Consider the following 17,054-nt stretch of genomic DNA (forward strand, 5'->3'; position numbering starts at 1 on the left):
ATTGAATCCATTGTTCCATCTACCTCTGAAATATTCCCCATGTCATTAGCTGCAACGCAACACCAAAACATGATTGAACCACCCCATGCTTATTGTTTGGTGACATGTTCTTTTCCAGAAATTCTGTGCCCTTTTTCTCCACATATACCCTTGATTATTGTGGGCCAGGAGTTTGATTTTAACCTCATCGGTCCACAGGACTTGTTTCCAAAATACATCAGGCTTGTAAAGATGTTCTTTTGCTGAATTCTATGGTGAAGGTGCAGGAGAGGTTTTCTTTTGATAACTCCTCCATGAAGGCCATATTTGTGCAGATGTCTCCGAACAGTAGAACAATGTACCACAACTTCCAAATCTGCTAAATCGTTCTGAAGGTCTTTTACAGTCAAGCTGGGGTTCTAATTTGCCTCTCTAGCAATCCCACAAGAAACTCTCACTGAAACATTGCTTTGTCTTGCAAACTTTATTTTGACTTCCACTGTTCCTGTTAACTGCCATTTTTTAATTACATTTCAAACTGAGGAAAACACAACATGAAACTGCTTTGCTATCTTCTTATAGCCTTCTCCTGCTTTGTTGCCCTCAACAATTTTTATTTTCAGCGTTTTAGGCAGCTGCTTAGAAGAACCCATGGCTGCTGTTTTTTGGCACAAGGTTAGAGGAGGCTGAGTTTTTATAAAGTTGGAAAATTTGCATGACCTGGCCTTTCCTAACGAGGATCATGAACAAGCCATAACCCTAACAGGCTAATTAAGGTCTAAAACCTTGCTGAAAATTATCAGCGCACACAATTTTCCAAGGTGATCAAACTTTTGCATCAACCCATTTTCCATTTTGAAATTTTGAAAATAAAAAAAGGAAAATGTGTAATCTTTAACTTTAGGTGTTTTAGAGATATAAATATAAATTTATATATATATATTTTCATAGCATGCGTTAAATTTATATATATTATATATATAATTGTCTTGGAAGTAGAGTAATGGCAAAATGGCGATTTTCATCTCTGTATCATTTTTTTCCATCAGGATTTACGGAGAAAGAAAATGGATCATTTATTTTGTAGCTTGTCAACTCTAATGTCCAATCTTCAAAGACATATAGTAGAGACCTCTCTAACTGACCTGGTGGAAATGATTGAAACTTACTCTGAAGGGAATCACTATGAAGGGAATCATCCATCTGACAGTCTTTGGTACCCAGTGAAACCTCATCTTGCTTTTTTATTTATGGTATGTCTAATCTACATATAACTTTTATATCAACCTTAGTAAAGATGCTGAAATATTTATATTGTGTGATTTTTAAGGTGACTACATAACCACAAATCTTTCATCCCCCTTTGACTATCTCTCTCTTTCTCCTTCTCTCCTTTGTCTCCTTTGTCTCCTCTCCTTTTTTCTCTTTTTTCGATCTCTTTCAATCTAGTGTTCTTTAACCTGTCCTATCACCTTTTCCTCTGCCTCAAAAGCCAAGTAGTACTATGTGTTACTTTTTGTTTGCTCAGTCTATCAATAGCTAAAGCACTTTTATCAGAATGGCTTATGTTGACAGTTTAATGATAATCTGCATTTATTTCTTCTTGTAAGTGTTGTATATGAGGTACATGGCTGACGTGAAAGATGTGACAGCGCTCTTTGTTTTCTTCTAATGGCTCTTAGTCTGCAAGACGGATAAAAAAATCCCTTTGATGGTTTGAATTACAAATCATTATTTCCACACAAAGCATAAATATGTATGTTGACAGTGTCACGCAACACTAACTTCTGTCATTCTTAGCGAAATCCTGGCACTAAATCTGTGCTAGAAATCAAGCCCATTTGCCGAGCCGTAAATACAGATGGCAATGAAGCATCCTTGTGGAAGTTGAATAGGAAAAAGATATCATAACACATGCAAATATTTGACAAACACATTTGTTTGTTTATTCTTTATGGCATAATCTTCATCATGAAAGAAAACCCCTTTACTTTTAAGCCTTCCCTACAAGATGAACAATAATGTCATGTATATATGTGATATTAAAAATACACGTAATCAACACTGGAAGACATAATATATATTTTGCATTACAACATATTTGTCAAAATTAGATTACTTTTAATTTATTCTATTTGTTATACTCATATGTCTGCCCAAACCACCACAATTGTCAGAAGTATATAAGGTAAAACTGCACTTTTCTTTCACTTTTACTGCCTATGTGTTGGGAGAGAACTTACATAACCTATAAAACATTTGTTCAGAAATGAAAAGTTTTTTTTTTCTCAGAAATATCCTCATGCTTACACTTACAATACAATACAAGGTGCATTGCCTAGTGGCGCCATTCTGGTATAAGTATGGTCTCCTTTTACCTTAAAGGTATATTGTCTTTTGCTCCATCTCATAAGACAATCTTGATGTCATATTTTGTAACAGCTTTACAGAATATGTAAAGGGAGTCTGTAAAAAGTTGTATGCTGCTCAAACCATGCTATTTAAGAAAAAGCATAGCTTGAAAAATGAGCCAGAGAAAGGGAGAAGAGCAGACCACTGAATGATGCCCTGAGACACCCTCTCTGGTTCACTTAACTGATCTCTTTCTATACATTAGGCCTCTTTCACACATCAGTTTTTCGCCGTCAGGCGCGATCCGGCTTTTTTTGTAAAACCGGATCCGGCGAAATGCAATGCCGGATCCAGTTTTTCCCCATTGACTTGCATTAGCGCTGGATCGCGCCGGATGGCATTGCGTTTCATCCATTTTTTGCCGGATCCGGCTACTTGTCTCATTCCGGCGTCTGGAAAAAACGGCTACTGTAACGTTTTTTGTCTCCGGCGAAAAAGCCGGAAGCGCCGGATCCGACGCCTCCGGCTTTTTGCCACAATGAAAGTCTATGGGCACCGGAATGCGCCGGATCCAGAAAAAGACGGATCCAGCCACCGGATCCGTTTTTTTTAAGTCTGCGCATGCTCAGATCCAATTGGCCAGCCCCCAGGAAACAGATATAACCTGCTAGACGGATCCGGCAGAAAAACGGATCCGTTTCTTCAGTTCTCCAAAATTTATGCCGGATCCGTTTTTTCTAAAAATAGCCGGATCCTGCCTGACGGCAAAAAACTGATGTGTGAAAGTAGCCTAAGTGGGAAAAGACCCGTAACTCACGCTCAACAAGGTGGTGTGCAGTCAACAAGCTTGCCCAGCAGAATTTTCTTCCGGTGTTACCTATTTTCTCCCTTTGCTTGACTTTTATCAAATTATAGTCCACATTCATTAATTAGTCCATGGTACATTTAGGTATAAACTGGTTCCCAAATTATTGAAAAGTTGCAAAAAGTCACACATTTTTACATTTGGTGCTTCACTGGCCTAAAGTTGCAGTTTGCTAGTAGGTGATATGGCAAGCAATTTTTAGAGAGAATTATTAAGCATAAAAATAGAAAATGCCACAAATTGGCAGCATGAATATCCATAATAATAATTTACTGTTAATTTAAATGTTTTTAACTTTTCACATCAATCAGCTTCATGTAAATATTTTTTTTAATATTCCTGATAAAATTTTTATTTGCCATTTTTACTTCTTCTAGAAGAACTGTAGGTATTTGTGAAAATATAAAGAGTAGAGCTGGTGTATATTAATTCAAAGGGCTTGGTCGATTGGTTACATCAGTAATCTGAGGTGGCTGAATTGGAACCTGACACTACTTCCCAGATTCTACAGTTTTTCTTCTTTGTTTTTCTTTTTCTTTTAATTAGCCAGACTTCCAATTATGACATAACACCAGGTCAGCTAATGAAAAAAAGCTGCAAATGTTGGGTGGTAATGAGGAGTGCTCAGGGCTCCCATCTTGAATACTAATGTGGCCACTTGACTGGGAATCGATTCGCGCCAACTCTAATTGAGAGCTCTAAACACACTAATATGGTTACCTTAAGTAATAAAACATTTTAGTACATTTAAGCTACAATGTCAATGGTTTATTGACAGAAGAATATCACGAGCCAGCTTATCGAGATTTGGTAAACACTGTACATTTCATCGGTACTGTAATATGCTGCAACAGCAGATCCTTGCGCTGTGAGCAAATCTTAATAGTAATATTCATCTTCCATTTCCAACACTTTCTTTTTATTTGTGTCCTCACTCCTGTGCTTTTCAGCCTATCCACAATGATTTTATGAGAAATGGGTAAAACTATCTAGAAAGCTTAGGAATTTACTATATCAAAAACTAAAGTTAAGTTCTTATCACAATGTTTGTGTCCAAAAGTATATACAAAATTTGCTTTAGAGCTCATGCAGAGGAGTGTATTATGGCTCCACTTTAGCCTTTAGTTGTACATCTGTATGGAGATCTACAATATCCCTGTCTAATTTTATACGGAGATTTCATTTGTTGGACTACATATGAACTAAAAGATGGGGCTCCCTTCCTTGGACAGTACATTACTGAGATTGTATTTCTCTATTACATATACTAAGAAAACTGTAATGTGGCATCATAAAAAGGGAACATAAAGTGGCACGTAGTGATTGGTAGTGTTTTTCTGTATGTGATATTTGCACACATGCAACTCAAATTAGTTTAAGGGCACATGCACACAACAGTATTTCTTGTCCATGTGTACAGACCTAGAGAATAGATAATAGTTCTTGTAGTACATTCACTTTTTAATGCATACATGTGCCCACACCCTTCAAAATTCTAGCTTTTCCTAATTTGTTCTGTTTTTGTACATCAGTATCAACCATTCAATGTATGTTTTGCTGAAAACATATGAATCGCATCTCAATACTTGAGTATTTCCATTTTTTGCCTATTTTTCTTTTATATGTATTGGTAAGACAAGACAAGGTTTTTTTTAATTGGCATTTCAGTGAGTGACTTAAAATTTTAAGATTTGTGCGTAAAATGCACATTTCACCTGTCAATTAGTGAGCTTTTTGTCTAGCAAAAGCCATAAAGATTATGTAAAGCCTTATTCTTAAGCAATGTCACTTTATGACAAGCACAAATTAAAGCAAAAAATGACTTTCCCATCGAAATGGACTTTTCTTTTTGAATCTTAATGAGTGGATTACTTAACTAGGCTTAAAGTCTTGCATCCTTCGTGGAAACACATGCCATTTCTTCAGTGGACTTGTTAGCCTTTTTTCAAATTATAAGAGGAACAATGTAAGTTTGTAAGACCGAAAAAGAACTCTTGTTTTTTGACTAATTGTAACAAAGACTCATTCATAAATGAAAGAGTTTACAAGTTTCATATATCAAAGTAATAATAAGTGCAGTTTACTAGTTATCATAATAAAAAACTGTACAATAACAATAATAAAATATTATACAGAGGGGGCCATTTATATGGATACACCTAAATAAAATGGGAATGTTGGTGATATCAACTTCCTGTTTGTGGCACATTAGTATATGGGGGGAAACTATTCAAGATGAATGATGACCATGGCAGCCATTTTGAAGTCGGCCATTTTGGACCCAACTTTATTTTTTCCAATGGGAAGAGGGTCATTTGACATATCAAACTTATTGAGAATTTCACAAGAAAAGCAATGGTGTGCTTGGTTTTAACGTAACTTTATTCTTTCTTGAGTTATTTACAAGTTTATAACCACTTATAAAATGTGTTCAAAGTGCTGCCCATTGTGTTGGATTGTCAATGCAACCCTCTTCTCCCCCTCTTAATACACTGATAGCAACACTGCAGAAGAAATGCTAGTCTAAGGGGGTCAGATTCCTTGTAGGAATGCTTGGCCCTGACACCCTTAATGTGGTGGTGAACCATCTTTCTGAAAAAACTCAGGGAACATGCCATCTTCAGCGCATAAAGAGAGCAACACATCATCATGTAGAAATTTCAGATATCCAGTAGTATTGAGGTTTCCTTTGATGAAGAATGACCCCACTATCTTTGTACCTCATATACCACACCATACCATCAATTATGGATGTCAGGTCTGAGCATCCTACTTGAACAGTTTCCTGGAAAGTGGATTGGTCATTGTGGGCCAGTTGAATGGCCACCAATGTCTCCCAAACTGACCCCCTTAGACTTTTATCTTTGGGGTCATCTGAAGGCAATTGAATATGCTGTGAAGATACAAGATGTGCAGCATCTGAAACAATGGATACTGGAAGCCTGTGCTAGCATTTCTTCTGTGGTGTTGCTATCAGTGTGTCAAGAATGAGAGAAGAGGGTTGCATTGACAATCCAACACAATGAGCAGCACTTTGAACACATTTTATAAGTGGTCATAAACTTGTAAACAGTTCATGAAAGAATATAGTTAGGTTAAAACCAGTCGCACTATTGTTTTTCTTGTGAAATTCTCAATAAGTTTGATGTGTCACATGACCCTCTTCCCATTGGAAAAAATAAAGTTGGATCTTAAATGGCCGACTTCAAAATGGCCGTCATGGTCACCACCCATCTTGAAAAGTTTCACAAACACAAAATGTGTCACAAACAGGAAGTTGATATCACCAACCATTTCCATTTTATTTAGGTGTATCCATATAAATAGCCCTCAAGGTAAAAAAAAACTTAAGAGTTTTACAGACTTATCCATTTAATCCAGAGAAAAGCAAAACAAAGTTCCGCGTGATAATAAATAATTGTTAAAGCACATAGTATAGCAATTGTATAATTAAAAATTCCAAACTTTTTGGGAGGAATAATTCTATAACATATATTTTTAATAGTGGAATTCTTGTTTTTCTATTACAAAGCTATAGCACACTATATAGTTAATTTATTCCATTCTGTCTGTTTGCAAAATCCAGAAAGGGAACCATATTGCTTCCATTGAACTTAAAGCCAGCTGTATAAATTGTCTTGTAAGGTGGCCCATTCCCTTAGTCATCTGACATTTTTAATGTGTGTCTATTTCTGATGGATTTTCTTCCCAATGATAAACCATCTTGACTTTTGGACCCTTCAGCACCTTCTGTGACTGCATTTACACCCATGCCCTGACCATTGTAAACTTAAAGGAATTGTCCCTCAATCACAACTTATCACCTATCTACAGTATAGGTGATACCTTTTTCATCTTTGGGGGTCTCAACACTGGAACTACTGGTGATCTTGAGAACACAGGTCCCATTTAATCTGTTTGACAAGGAGCAGTATTCAACATTTAATGGACTAATTGAGAAAGCCTACTAAGCTATCTTATTTAGCCCAAAAGACTTTCCATAGAGTAGTAGTATTTTGCACTATTAAACAATAGACTTTTTATCATCATTCTCATGAACAATCTTATCATTCATCCTGTGGAGAGATGACAAGATAATACATTATAATTGTAGAACAACTCCCTTAAAGGGGTATTCCCATCTCCAAGATCCTATCCCAATATGTAGTATGGTTATGACCACTAGAAACTAGCTAAAGGCCCCTTTACATTTAGCGATGCACCAGCGATCCCGACCACGATACGACCCGTTCAGGATCGCTGGTGCATCGCTAAATGGTCGCTAGTGAGCTGCCACACAGGCAGATATCACAGCGATGCAGCAGCGATACAGCGGTCGTTACCTTTCTGACTAGGCGATCCTGACGTCCTCCAGTCCGCGTCCATGCGTCGCTCGTCGGCGCCAGCAGGAAGCGCCCGACGAGAAATGGAGCTGTGCGATCTCGCGCGATCAGTGATGGACAGCGGGGGACCCGGTCAGAGGTAAGTATCACATATAGCGATATCGCTGCTGCGTCACCAAATCGGTGATGCTTTAGCGATATTGTTAGCGATATCGCTATGTGTAAAATCCCCTTAACTGTCACTATATCTGTGGTCAAAACGACATATTGGGATATGAACTTGGAGATGGGAATACCCTTTTAAACATAAGGGTGCATTTATCCCAGCTGCCTGGCAATTTTACTGATCACTCAAATGCAAGCCAATAATAGTCTGTAGACATTGTCCTTGATTGGATGATGTGTTGCCAAGAACAATCATTTTCAAATAAGTTTAAAAATAATTTAATTCTATAAGGAAGCATTTTGCTTATTTGTCATTTGATCAGCAGCCTGTTTATACTTGGTGATTATCAGGAAACAAGTGTTCCTTGGAATTCTCCTTCCCAATTATTGCCCAATGGAAATTCAGCTTAACCATAATGTCAACATTCAGGAGATGAATGTCATTTTTTCCATTATTGGCTTGTTTATGTATAAGATTCTAAGGTTTAACTACTCTCACTACGAAAATAATCAATGTTTAAATTAAACTTTATCACTGAGCAGATCAGGCTATAAAATGAATTGTGGCTATCAAAATATGTCATACACTTTTTATTCAGTTAATGTTGAATTAATCAAACTATTCCCTCCATTGTAACACTATACTTTGCTTTACCTTTTTCAATGGCAAATGAAATGTCTTCCCTGCACAAAACTAATAAATGTATAAACATGACTTATTTAAATAGCTATTGTTCCCTTGTAAAATAAAGACCAACAATAGTGTGTTTCCTCCTGCAGAAACCATTCTTAAAAGAATCGGATGTCAGCTTTAATCCATCTGTTCAAGAGATTGTCTGTGGCTTTGACAATGTAGTGGAAAGTTTAGTTATCAGTGTCCAGCAGATGCCAAGGATTGAGAATTTTCTTTTTCAGGTAATTTGTTACAAATCCATTGTATTCATCTTTTTCAATCAATTAGACAAAATGAAAAGAGAAAGGAAGAGAGAGCTAGTTTTCGCAACCCTTGCAAAATCTCATTATTGGCTAGGTGGTATAGAAAATATGTCTGCACAATAACATTGGCAATTTTAAGGTAATCATAGGCCAAATAAGAACTTTTATTCAAATTTTGCTGTTGCATTTTACATCATACCAATAAAAGCATATGGTACAAAAAAAACTAAAAGAAAGATGAAACAGTTCAAATGGGTCAGAGAAACTGGATTTGTTTCCCAAAAGACCAGTCAAAGCTCAATTTAATTTTTAAATTGCTTTTGAGGAAAAAAGCTAAATGTTGATAAGTAGTTGAAGACAACAAAGCCAGTTCTCTTGTAGACAGTTAAATAATGACCAATTTGTTGATTTTGTTTAATGGAAAAATATTACACTTGTATTTGCATTGACAATTTATAACTATAATATTTATACAAATTATTTGTCCTGGCACTTGCTCAAAAAGTATCAGTTAAATCTGTTATAAAAATCCCTCAGCTTCCCTGATTTCTGCCATTTTTCTGTTATTGCTTCATTGCAGAAATATTTACATGTGTTGCTATTGGAGCTCAGTATTTGAAATCTCTTTGTCTAGCTCAACTGGGCATTTTTTCAGAGTGTTTCACAGGGGCATGCACTTTTATCCCTCCATCCCATAGGCTACCAATAATAACTTAGCAGCTAATCCAGTAGTCAAGGAGTTGCTCATGTTGCCAAATTGTGATTGACAGCTTTTGTGAGGGAGAGGTGAAAGTGCATGCCAAAAGAGAGAACAGTATACATTCACTGCAATATGCCAAAAAGTTGATAATGGTGAAGAAATGTGTTTATTTGTGACAACACAAAGCAAGCACAGAGCAATTTTGAAAAACAAAAAGCAGAAGTGACATACAACATTTCGACCCTCTTGGGTCTTTCCCATAGTGAGTGATACCAAAAGAAGATTCGGTGTTATGATGAGTCACCGAAGGAGGAAAAAACAAAATACCTGCTAAGTCCAGAAAAACCAGAGAAGTTGGCAGCTATCGGATTGCAGACCCCTGAACCTATCCACAACAACTAGCAGTAGCCGTGGGGGGTTCCTACGGTGCCCTAGACCCCTCGATCACAGCCGGAGAACTATATATAGCCTAAAGACAGAAAGGGGAAAAACTAAACTGCCCCAGAGCAGACCCCAAAGCAATAGGCAGCCCCCAACATATAATGACGGTGAAGCAAGATGAAAACACTAACACAGATAGAAAGATAGGTTGAGCAAATGATGGGACCCAGCTAACTACATTGGACAGGATAGGAAAGCTGCTGTCTGCCATCCGCAAAAACCCTATAAAAATGAGCCAACCGACTGATAGGAAAAACAGGCCCTGAAGTCGCTAGGCTTCAAAAGACTATATCAGCACTCAGGTATATTCTGAAGACAGAGCAAAATATCAACAGATCAGAGACAAAAATGGAGTTCAGCTCACCCCCGGCCGGGGATGGCAGAACTCCCAAAAAACAAGGCAAAACAAAAACAAAACTGAAGAGTACAAAGAAGAGCAGAAAACTTAGCTTTGAGATGTAGGAATCAGACTGGTTTCCAAGAATCCAGCAGGAAAATCACCAGCCAGGAAGAAGGGCGTCGGCAGCCTTATATCCAGACCTCAATTCCAGCCACCCAGTTATCATCTAGCTGCCCATGTGTTTAGTAATCAGCCTCACTACCTTCCTTCACCAGAGGAGGGAGTTCATCAGACCTCAATGGTGAAGGGAAAAATGAACTCAACAAATCGGCCTGTGTTTGCTTGACTACAAATTTTTGGAGAGTGCAGTGATTGCACACTATTGGCTAATAGAGCATCAACAGTCTGCTCAATTAGAGCATCTGCAAATCCATCCTGACAGTGTGCACTTAAATTCTCTTTATCTTCCTCAGAGACTTTGAGGAAATAACCAATTGGTCTGAAAGCAGAGATTTCATATGTAGTACTCCAAAAGCAACATGTGTGAATATCTCTGGAATTGAGTGACACATGGCAAAAAAAATATCAGAATCAGTAGAGTTTATGTTTTTTACAATGTATTTTACTCATTTTTTTAACAAGTATTAGGTCCTCTTTAAATTAAATACAGTACATACATAATGTTTACTTTTTTAATTAACAGAATATATTATCAGACTATTAACTAAAATATGAGAATTATTTGTATTATTAAGATAATGAACAGTATTGAGTGATACTGACCGCAATCATAATTGATATTAATTAATGGAGCTTAAATAAAAGGCTGATAATAGCTTTCCCAAGTCCCAAAACTAAAGCCCCCGTTACACACTGCGATATCGCTAGCAATATCGCTGTAAAGTCACCGATTTTGTGACGATGCAGCGATATTGCTAGCGATATCGCTGCATGTGATACTTACCTCCGACCTGCTCCCCCACTGGTTATCGCTGATCGCGCAAGAAGCTCCTGGACCATTCCTCGTCGGGCGCTTCCTGCTGGGCTTCCTGTGGCGCCGACGAGCGACGCGTGGAGCCGGGCGGGAGGACGCAGGATCGCCGCATCTGACAGGTAAGTAGCAATCCCCAACCACCACTATGCCGCTGGTGAGAACTGCCTGTGTGGCAGCTCACTAGCGACCACCTAGCGATGCACCAGCGATCCTGACCGCGTCATATCGCTAGTCGGGATCGCTGGTGCATCGCTAGGTGTAACAGTACCCTAAGGGATTTATCTCACAGTTTAGGATCGAGGGTGAAGTTCTATAAATCACATTTCTTCATTGTAGTAAACTGTACATTAGAAACCTTTATATATAACATAGTTGCAGGCTAAAATTATTGATCCACTTGCATAATGGTTTTACTATCAGTACAATATAGAAATGTTAGCTTCTACAGATTGGGGTATCTAAGATGAGTTGGGAGAGTAACCAATAAAGACATAGCATGTTGTCATTAAAAAAACTTTCCGCTGAAATTGTGGAACAACATTTGGAAGCATCTGGTATAGTATTTACATGTCAACATTCTGCCAATCATAAAAACAGGGGGGTTTGTTCTACATATGTTTTAGGGGGCTCTTGCGCTAATTAGGTTTCAAATAGGAAGCCTTATTTATTTAAAATTGTAATATCTTTGCCTTGAATAAATAGTGAGCTAATATATTAATACTGGGCTGGCATGCTGTTTAATTAGACTGTTTCAATTTTGATTATCTTAGTGAAATAGGTAGCTTATTATTTTTATGATTACTGTTATTTGGCTTAATCTACAGGAAGGCTAGATTACTTAGACCAGCTTGATTTCACAGCAGTGATGCTTAAATTGGGTCTGATTACAAAGGTTAGCATATAATCAAATACAATAGTCATAAGGTAAGGCATACATAATAATAAACACTTATCTCTGTTGTGCAATAAGTACTTTATTCATGTTGCACACTATGAGCTACTCACAGAAACAATTGATTGATCATTCTTATTGGCTAGTGAAAGCTGTAAAGAATTATATATCTCAGTAATATAAGAAAAACATTAGTATGGTTTGAAATTGGTCAATTTGTTTAAAAGAACCATAACTGGAATGGAAAAAATAAAACGTAATAAAACATACTGACTAAATGGTAGTTCTGTTGTTTTTGCAATTTATAGAATTTTAAAGTATAGAAGCAAATAGAAAATGATATATAATGATATAGCACTTAGTGTTTAGCACACAGTATTTCATGTATGTGCAAAAACAGCTGTCTATGCTATACAGGTATACATATTAATATTAAAAAAATTAGATTGTAAAAGGTACCTCCAGCCAAACATTTGGAAGGCAGTGAAGCATCCACCAAATAAGTGTCATGTTCCCCACTTAAATTTCTTCCTTTTGTGGATCACTTGTAAAATAATCATGAATTAATTTCAACTAAAAGTCTTTGTTCCCTGATCATGAGACCCCACTAATTTTGCAAGCCAAAGGGCAGAAACGATCAGCGAATACTTCAAAAGGAGCAAAGATTTATTGGGATTTGAGGGTCCAGCTACCAATCAGCACTTCTGAACAGGTGCTATAACATATTCAAAAATTATTTACCCAATTAGGGGATCACTTAGGCTATGTGCACACAGAGTTTTTTGAGTGGACTGCTCAAAAAAATGTCTAAAAAGAAGCTGAGAAAAGTCTTCAAAGACTCTTCCTATTAGTTTCTCTATTAACATTTTTTTCTGTAGGTGTGTTCAAACTTTTGTGTGTTTTTCCTTCCTCTTCAGGGATTCAAAAAAATGCCTGGTTGGAGAAAAGAAAGTGCATGTCACTTCTTTAAAGCAGATTCTTAAGGAAGCCTCTCCGAGCTGGCCAATGTCTAATCAGAGGACTACAAAAATAATTCAGGAAGAAAAAAATCCTCCAAAAACTTCACAAAGAAGAGGTTTCCATTAGAAACCTCATAGTTTTTGACTGTCTCAAAAAAAAAAATCTGTGCACATAGCCTTAGGGGCATTATATTTCCACATTCCCTAAGTTCATATTTTAACTAGAATTTAGCTACTTTTTGGGAATATTATTTTGCATGTTTTTGGATTAAACCCAACAGAGAAAGGATAGAGCCAACATATTATATCAAACATCAATGTATTTTTGGATTATAAGACGCTTCGGATTATAAGACGCACCACAAATTTTGATGAGAAAAATAGGAAAACCCCCCCGTTTTTTAATAAAATGGTGGTGCTTCTTACAATGCATGCATCTTCTTGCTTGCTGGGGGTGGTGGCTGCGGTGAAGCAGTGTCCCAAGGTCACTACTGGAGGAGGCAAGAGTGGAACATTTCTGCAGGCCGCAAGCTGGGATAAAGGTGTGTTTGGATGTGTGCGGCACGCCGCTGTGGGTGTCAGGTGTTGCTGGTGCCCAGAGCTGCGGGTGTCCGGTGCTGCAGGGGCTTTGCTGACATTTTGTGGAAGGTCAGAGCCCCTGAAGTTCCATGGTTTCCTATGCGGTGGACTCAAGGAAAATGGATGCTGAGGGCGGCGCATGCACAGTTGGAGATCTCGGCACCAAGGTCTCGGGAGATGAGATCTTAGTGCTGAAATCTCATCTCCTGAGATCTTGGTGCCAAGATCTCCATCTGTGCATGTGCCCCTCAGCAGCCATTTTCCTTGAGTCCACCACATAGGAAACTATGGAAAAGCAGGGGCTCTGGCCTTTTACAAAATGTCAGCAGAACCCCTGCAGCACCGGACACCCGCAGCAGCAGACACCCACAGTTGCGTGCCAAACATCTGAGCACCCCTTTATCCCAGCCTGAGGCCTGCAGCAATGCTCCAATCTTTCTTGCTACAGCAGTGTCCCTGGGACCCAGCTCCCCCAAAGCTGGTAAGGTATATCCACATTATAAGATGCACCCCCATTTTCCCCCCAAATTTGGGGGGAAAATGTGCGTCTTATAATCTAAAAAACATGGTACATAAGACAAGATTAAAAACACATTTAACTATGCTTGGCCACAATTTTTAACAATTTATTGTACATATAAAGAATAAGTAGTACTAGATTTACAAATTGTGAGAAAAGACACATTTTATCAATCAAAATCATTGCAAAATTGGTCATAATAGTTAGCTTCCTGCCATGTTTAGGCTTGCATTTAATTTCTTTGAATCAAATCTCACATTGTTTTAATGAAAACACATACAACAATAAAACCACTGAAACGCTACCAACATTTTTGTATAATTATTCATTTGGAACATATGATAAACTGCTCTCCAGATTATGATAAAATTCGTAGAAACAGGTGAATAACTCTTAAATCTGTCTCTGGTGAGCAAGCTAATGCCTGCTCATTACTGCTTCCAAAAATAAACAATGGAGGTACTTGTATCTGCAGGCTGTAGATAATCTGAAAATCAAATACATCAGCTCAGTACAAATCCATGAAGAGATTGTCCTGTCAGCCAAGGCGAGAATAAAGGCTGTGATTGAAAACAACATGCATGGTCCAAACAGGTTAGTACCTTTTCTGAGCTTCCCCTTCATGTGAAGCCGAGGTTTCAAACTGAAATGTTCCTAAGCATCCAGCGCTTGGTAGTTTATGAAACCCAGATCTACCAATGTTATTTTCCGAATGCTGTTTTCACGCAGAAAAATGGATGTTTTTTCAATATTTTTATTTACACCAAGCATTTCAGATAAATAGGAGTGATACATTTTGTTAAAAGAAGACATATTGATGCATATGATAATTCAATAAAAACATTCAATAATAAATATTATTAGTTAATAAAATGGAAATATGAATTATAATTATTATTATTATTATTATTATTATTTTATTTTCCATCACTGGATCTGGTTTGATGTACATCTGGTATAGTGAAATATAATTTTAGATGTAAATAAACGGTAGACTTTTGGGAATCCCATTCTTAACCAAGCTATTTAGTCTATTAGTAGAATTTATTCTCCAGGCAAGCTTCCTGTAAAATTCACTATTGAGTAGCAGGTGTATGATTCCAAAGTGCCTTCACAAGTGGCTCAGCAGGGCCTCCCAGCCATACATCCACAAGAGACAGCTCATCTGTTTAATCCTTATGTTTTAGTCAACCTTCCTTATTATGCAGACAGGGCTCCTGATGCTCAGCTGGATTTTGACTTTCAGAATGAATTGATGGGACGCTTTGATCTTGGCTGTGCATTGCATCTGTTTCATCCTTCATCTTAATGCATGATCTTGCCAACCCCAACTATTGCTCCTTTACAGCAAAATCTATCAATACTGCTTTGTTCTCCTGTTTGACAGTCAACGACTGGACAGTAAACCTATGCAGATAGCAGAATGGAAATATAATATTAAACCTCGTTGAACATTGGACTGTGTGTTAAGTGATACAAGCCTAGAACATATGTGTTTTCATAAATACTACTGACAGGAGAACAATTGCATTCTATTCTCAAAGTCAAGCACTGTGAATTATACCTAGGAGACTGAATTCTTGATCCAGGCCTCAGGTGCTTTTACTTTGACCAACTTTATATTTGGCCAAGATAAAATTGATTAATCAGATTGTTGCAAAATTACGATTTAAGTTTTTTATACTCTCAGGCAACTGATAACTTAAAATTATGATTTTATCATGAAATCTCTATCTTATATTGGTTTATCCTGAAGTGCAGGCTGCCATTTTTTTTAGCCGCAACAGAATATAAAAGCTTCATGTCAATGAAGGGAAGATAAAAATCAATAGCGTTGATAGCTCTTGACACTGGAAGGTTAATATTTGCAAAATATAAAGCATAATCTATGACAACTAAGATCTTATTACAAAAAATGAAGCAAATATTTCATTGCTAGACTGTGGCACTATGATATTTCACTTGTATAAGAAATGCACGATCCAATTTATTCCTTTATTTTTTAAGACTGTATTATTATTGTTGCTACTAATAATAACAATATTAATAATATAAAGTAAAACATGTGCATAAGACCAGATCTTTAGGGAGACAACTTTCTAAAACAAATCAGATTTTTTTTATAGATATTGACTTCTTCTTTGAGATGACCATTCCTCTAGAAAGCCAATTTTCAATGCATTTGAAAAGATTTATAGCATCAAATGTGTGTCAACCTTATAATTGCAAAATGTAATGTATTAGTTTATTTGTTGCAAAATACAAAAATTCTAATAAAACAATAACAAGAAAAACAACAATTATAATAATAATAGTAATCCTAGAAGTGATTATTTACTAAAGTATATACATTTTCTACTTGGCTAAATAAATTGAACCCTTTTAGAAATTCTTGTTTTGAAATATAGAAAGTAACAAAGTTCTCCACAGCTGTTATGTCTCAACACACGTTTTAGAACTTTTCACTGGTTGCTCCCTTCTATATTTTGCATTCCTCATGAGCAGATTGTCCAATCCTATTAGTGTGAAAACCAGAATCACATCACTACCTGATGACATCATGGGTCTTTCCAGCCCTATGTAGTAAACATTATCCAAAAGTCTCATAAGCAATGATATAAAGTTGGATATAAACATCAGCAGTAAAAGACTAAGAAGGATTTTAAAGGGAATCTGTCAGCAATTTTTTGGCATATCATGTAAAAATATCTTTCAGTTTAGTGTCAGCTCTGCATTATAAAAGTACTTTTCATACTCCTTGACTCCAGTCCCCACCAATGATACATAAATACCGTTTTTATTCCTCCCGCGGGGTATATAAATATGCTCGGTCCGGTCCGATGAGCGGGGCTTATTGTCTGTCTCCACCCCCCTTGTCTTGCTGTATGTATTTGTTTCTGTGAATTTCACAGATAGCGTACAGTTACCGCGTGTGCACATTCAAATGGTCCCTCACACGTGTGCAGTATGCTTTTCCCAACTGTGGGCA

The 17,054-nt window shown here is 37.1% G+C and overlaps 1 protein-coding gene across 1 annotated transcript in view; it reads left to right on the forward strand.

The window, feature by feature from the left end:
- LOC141060642 (dynein axonemal heavy chain 3-like) overlaps nt 1-17,054 on the forward strand; it is a 2,648,786-nt gene that overhangs the window by 552,775 nt on the left and 2,078,957 nt on the right. Inside the window, exons 13-15 of the mRNA XM_073556958.1 lie at nt 1,029-1,232; nt 8,485-8,619; nt 14,541-14,659. Coding sequence (XP_073413059.1) covers nt 1,029-1,232; nt 8,485-8,619; nt 14,541-14,659 — 458 coding nt within the window. The remainder of the gene's footprint in view (nt 1-1,028; nt 1,233-8,484; nt 8,620-14,540; nt 14,660-17,054) is intronic.

The sequence above is a fragment of the Dendrobates tinctorius genome, unplaced genomic scaffold, assembly GCF_039654945.1.
Source record: "Dendrobates tinctorius isolate UK_male_01 unplaced genomic scaffold, ASM3965494v1 ptg000241l, whole genome shotgun sequence".
NCBI classification, from domain to species: domain Eukaryota; kingdom Metazoa; phylum Chordata; class Amphibia; order Anura; family Dendrobatidae; genus Dendrobates; species Dendrobates tinctorius.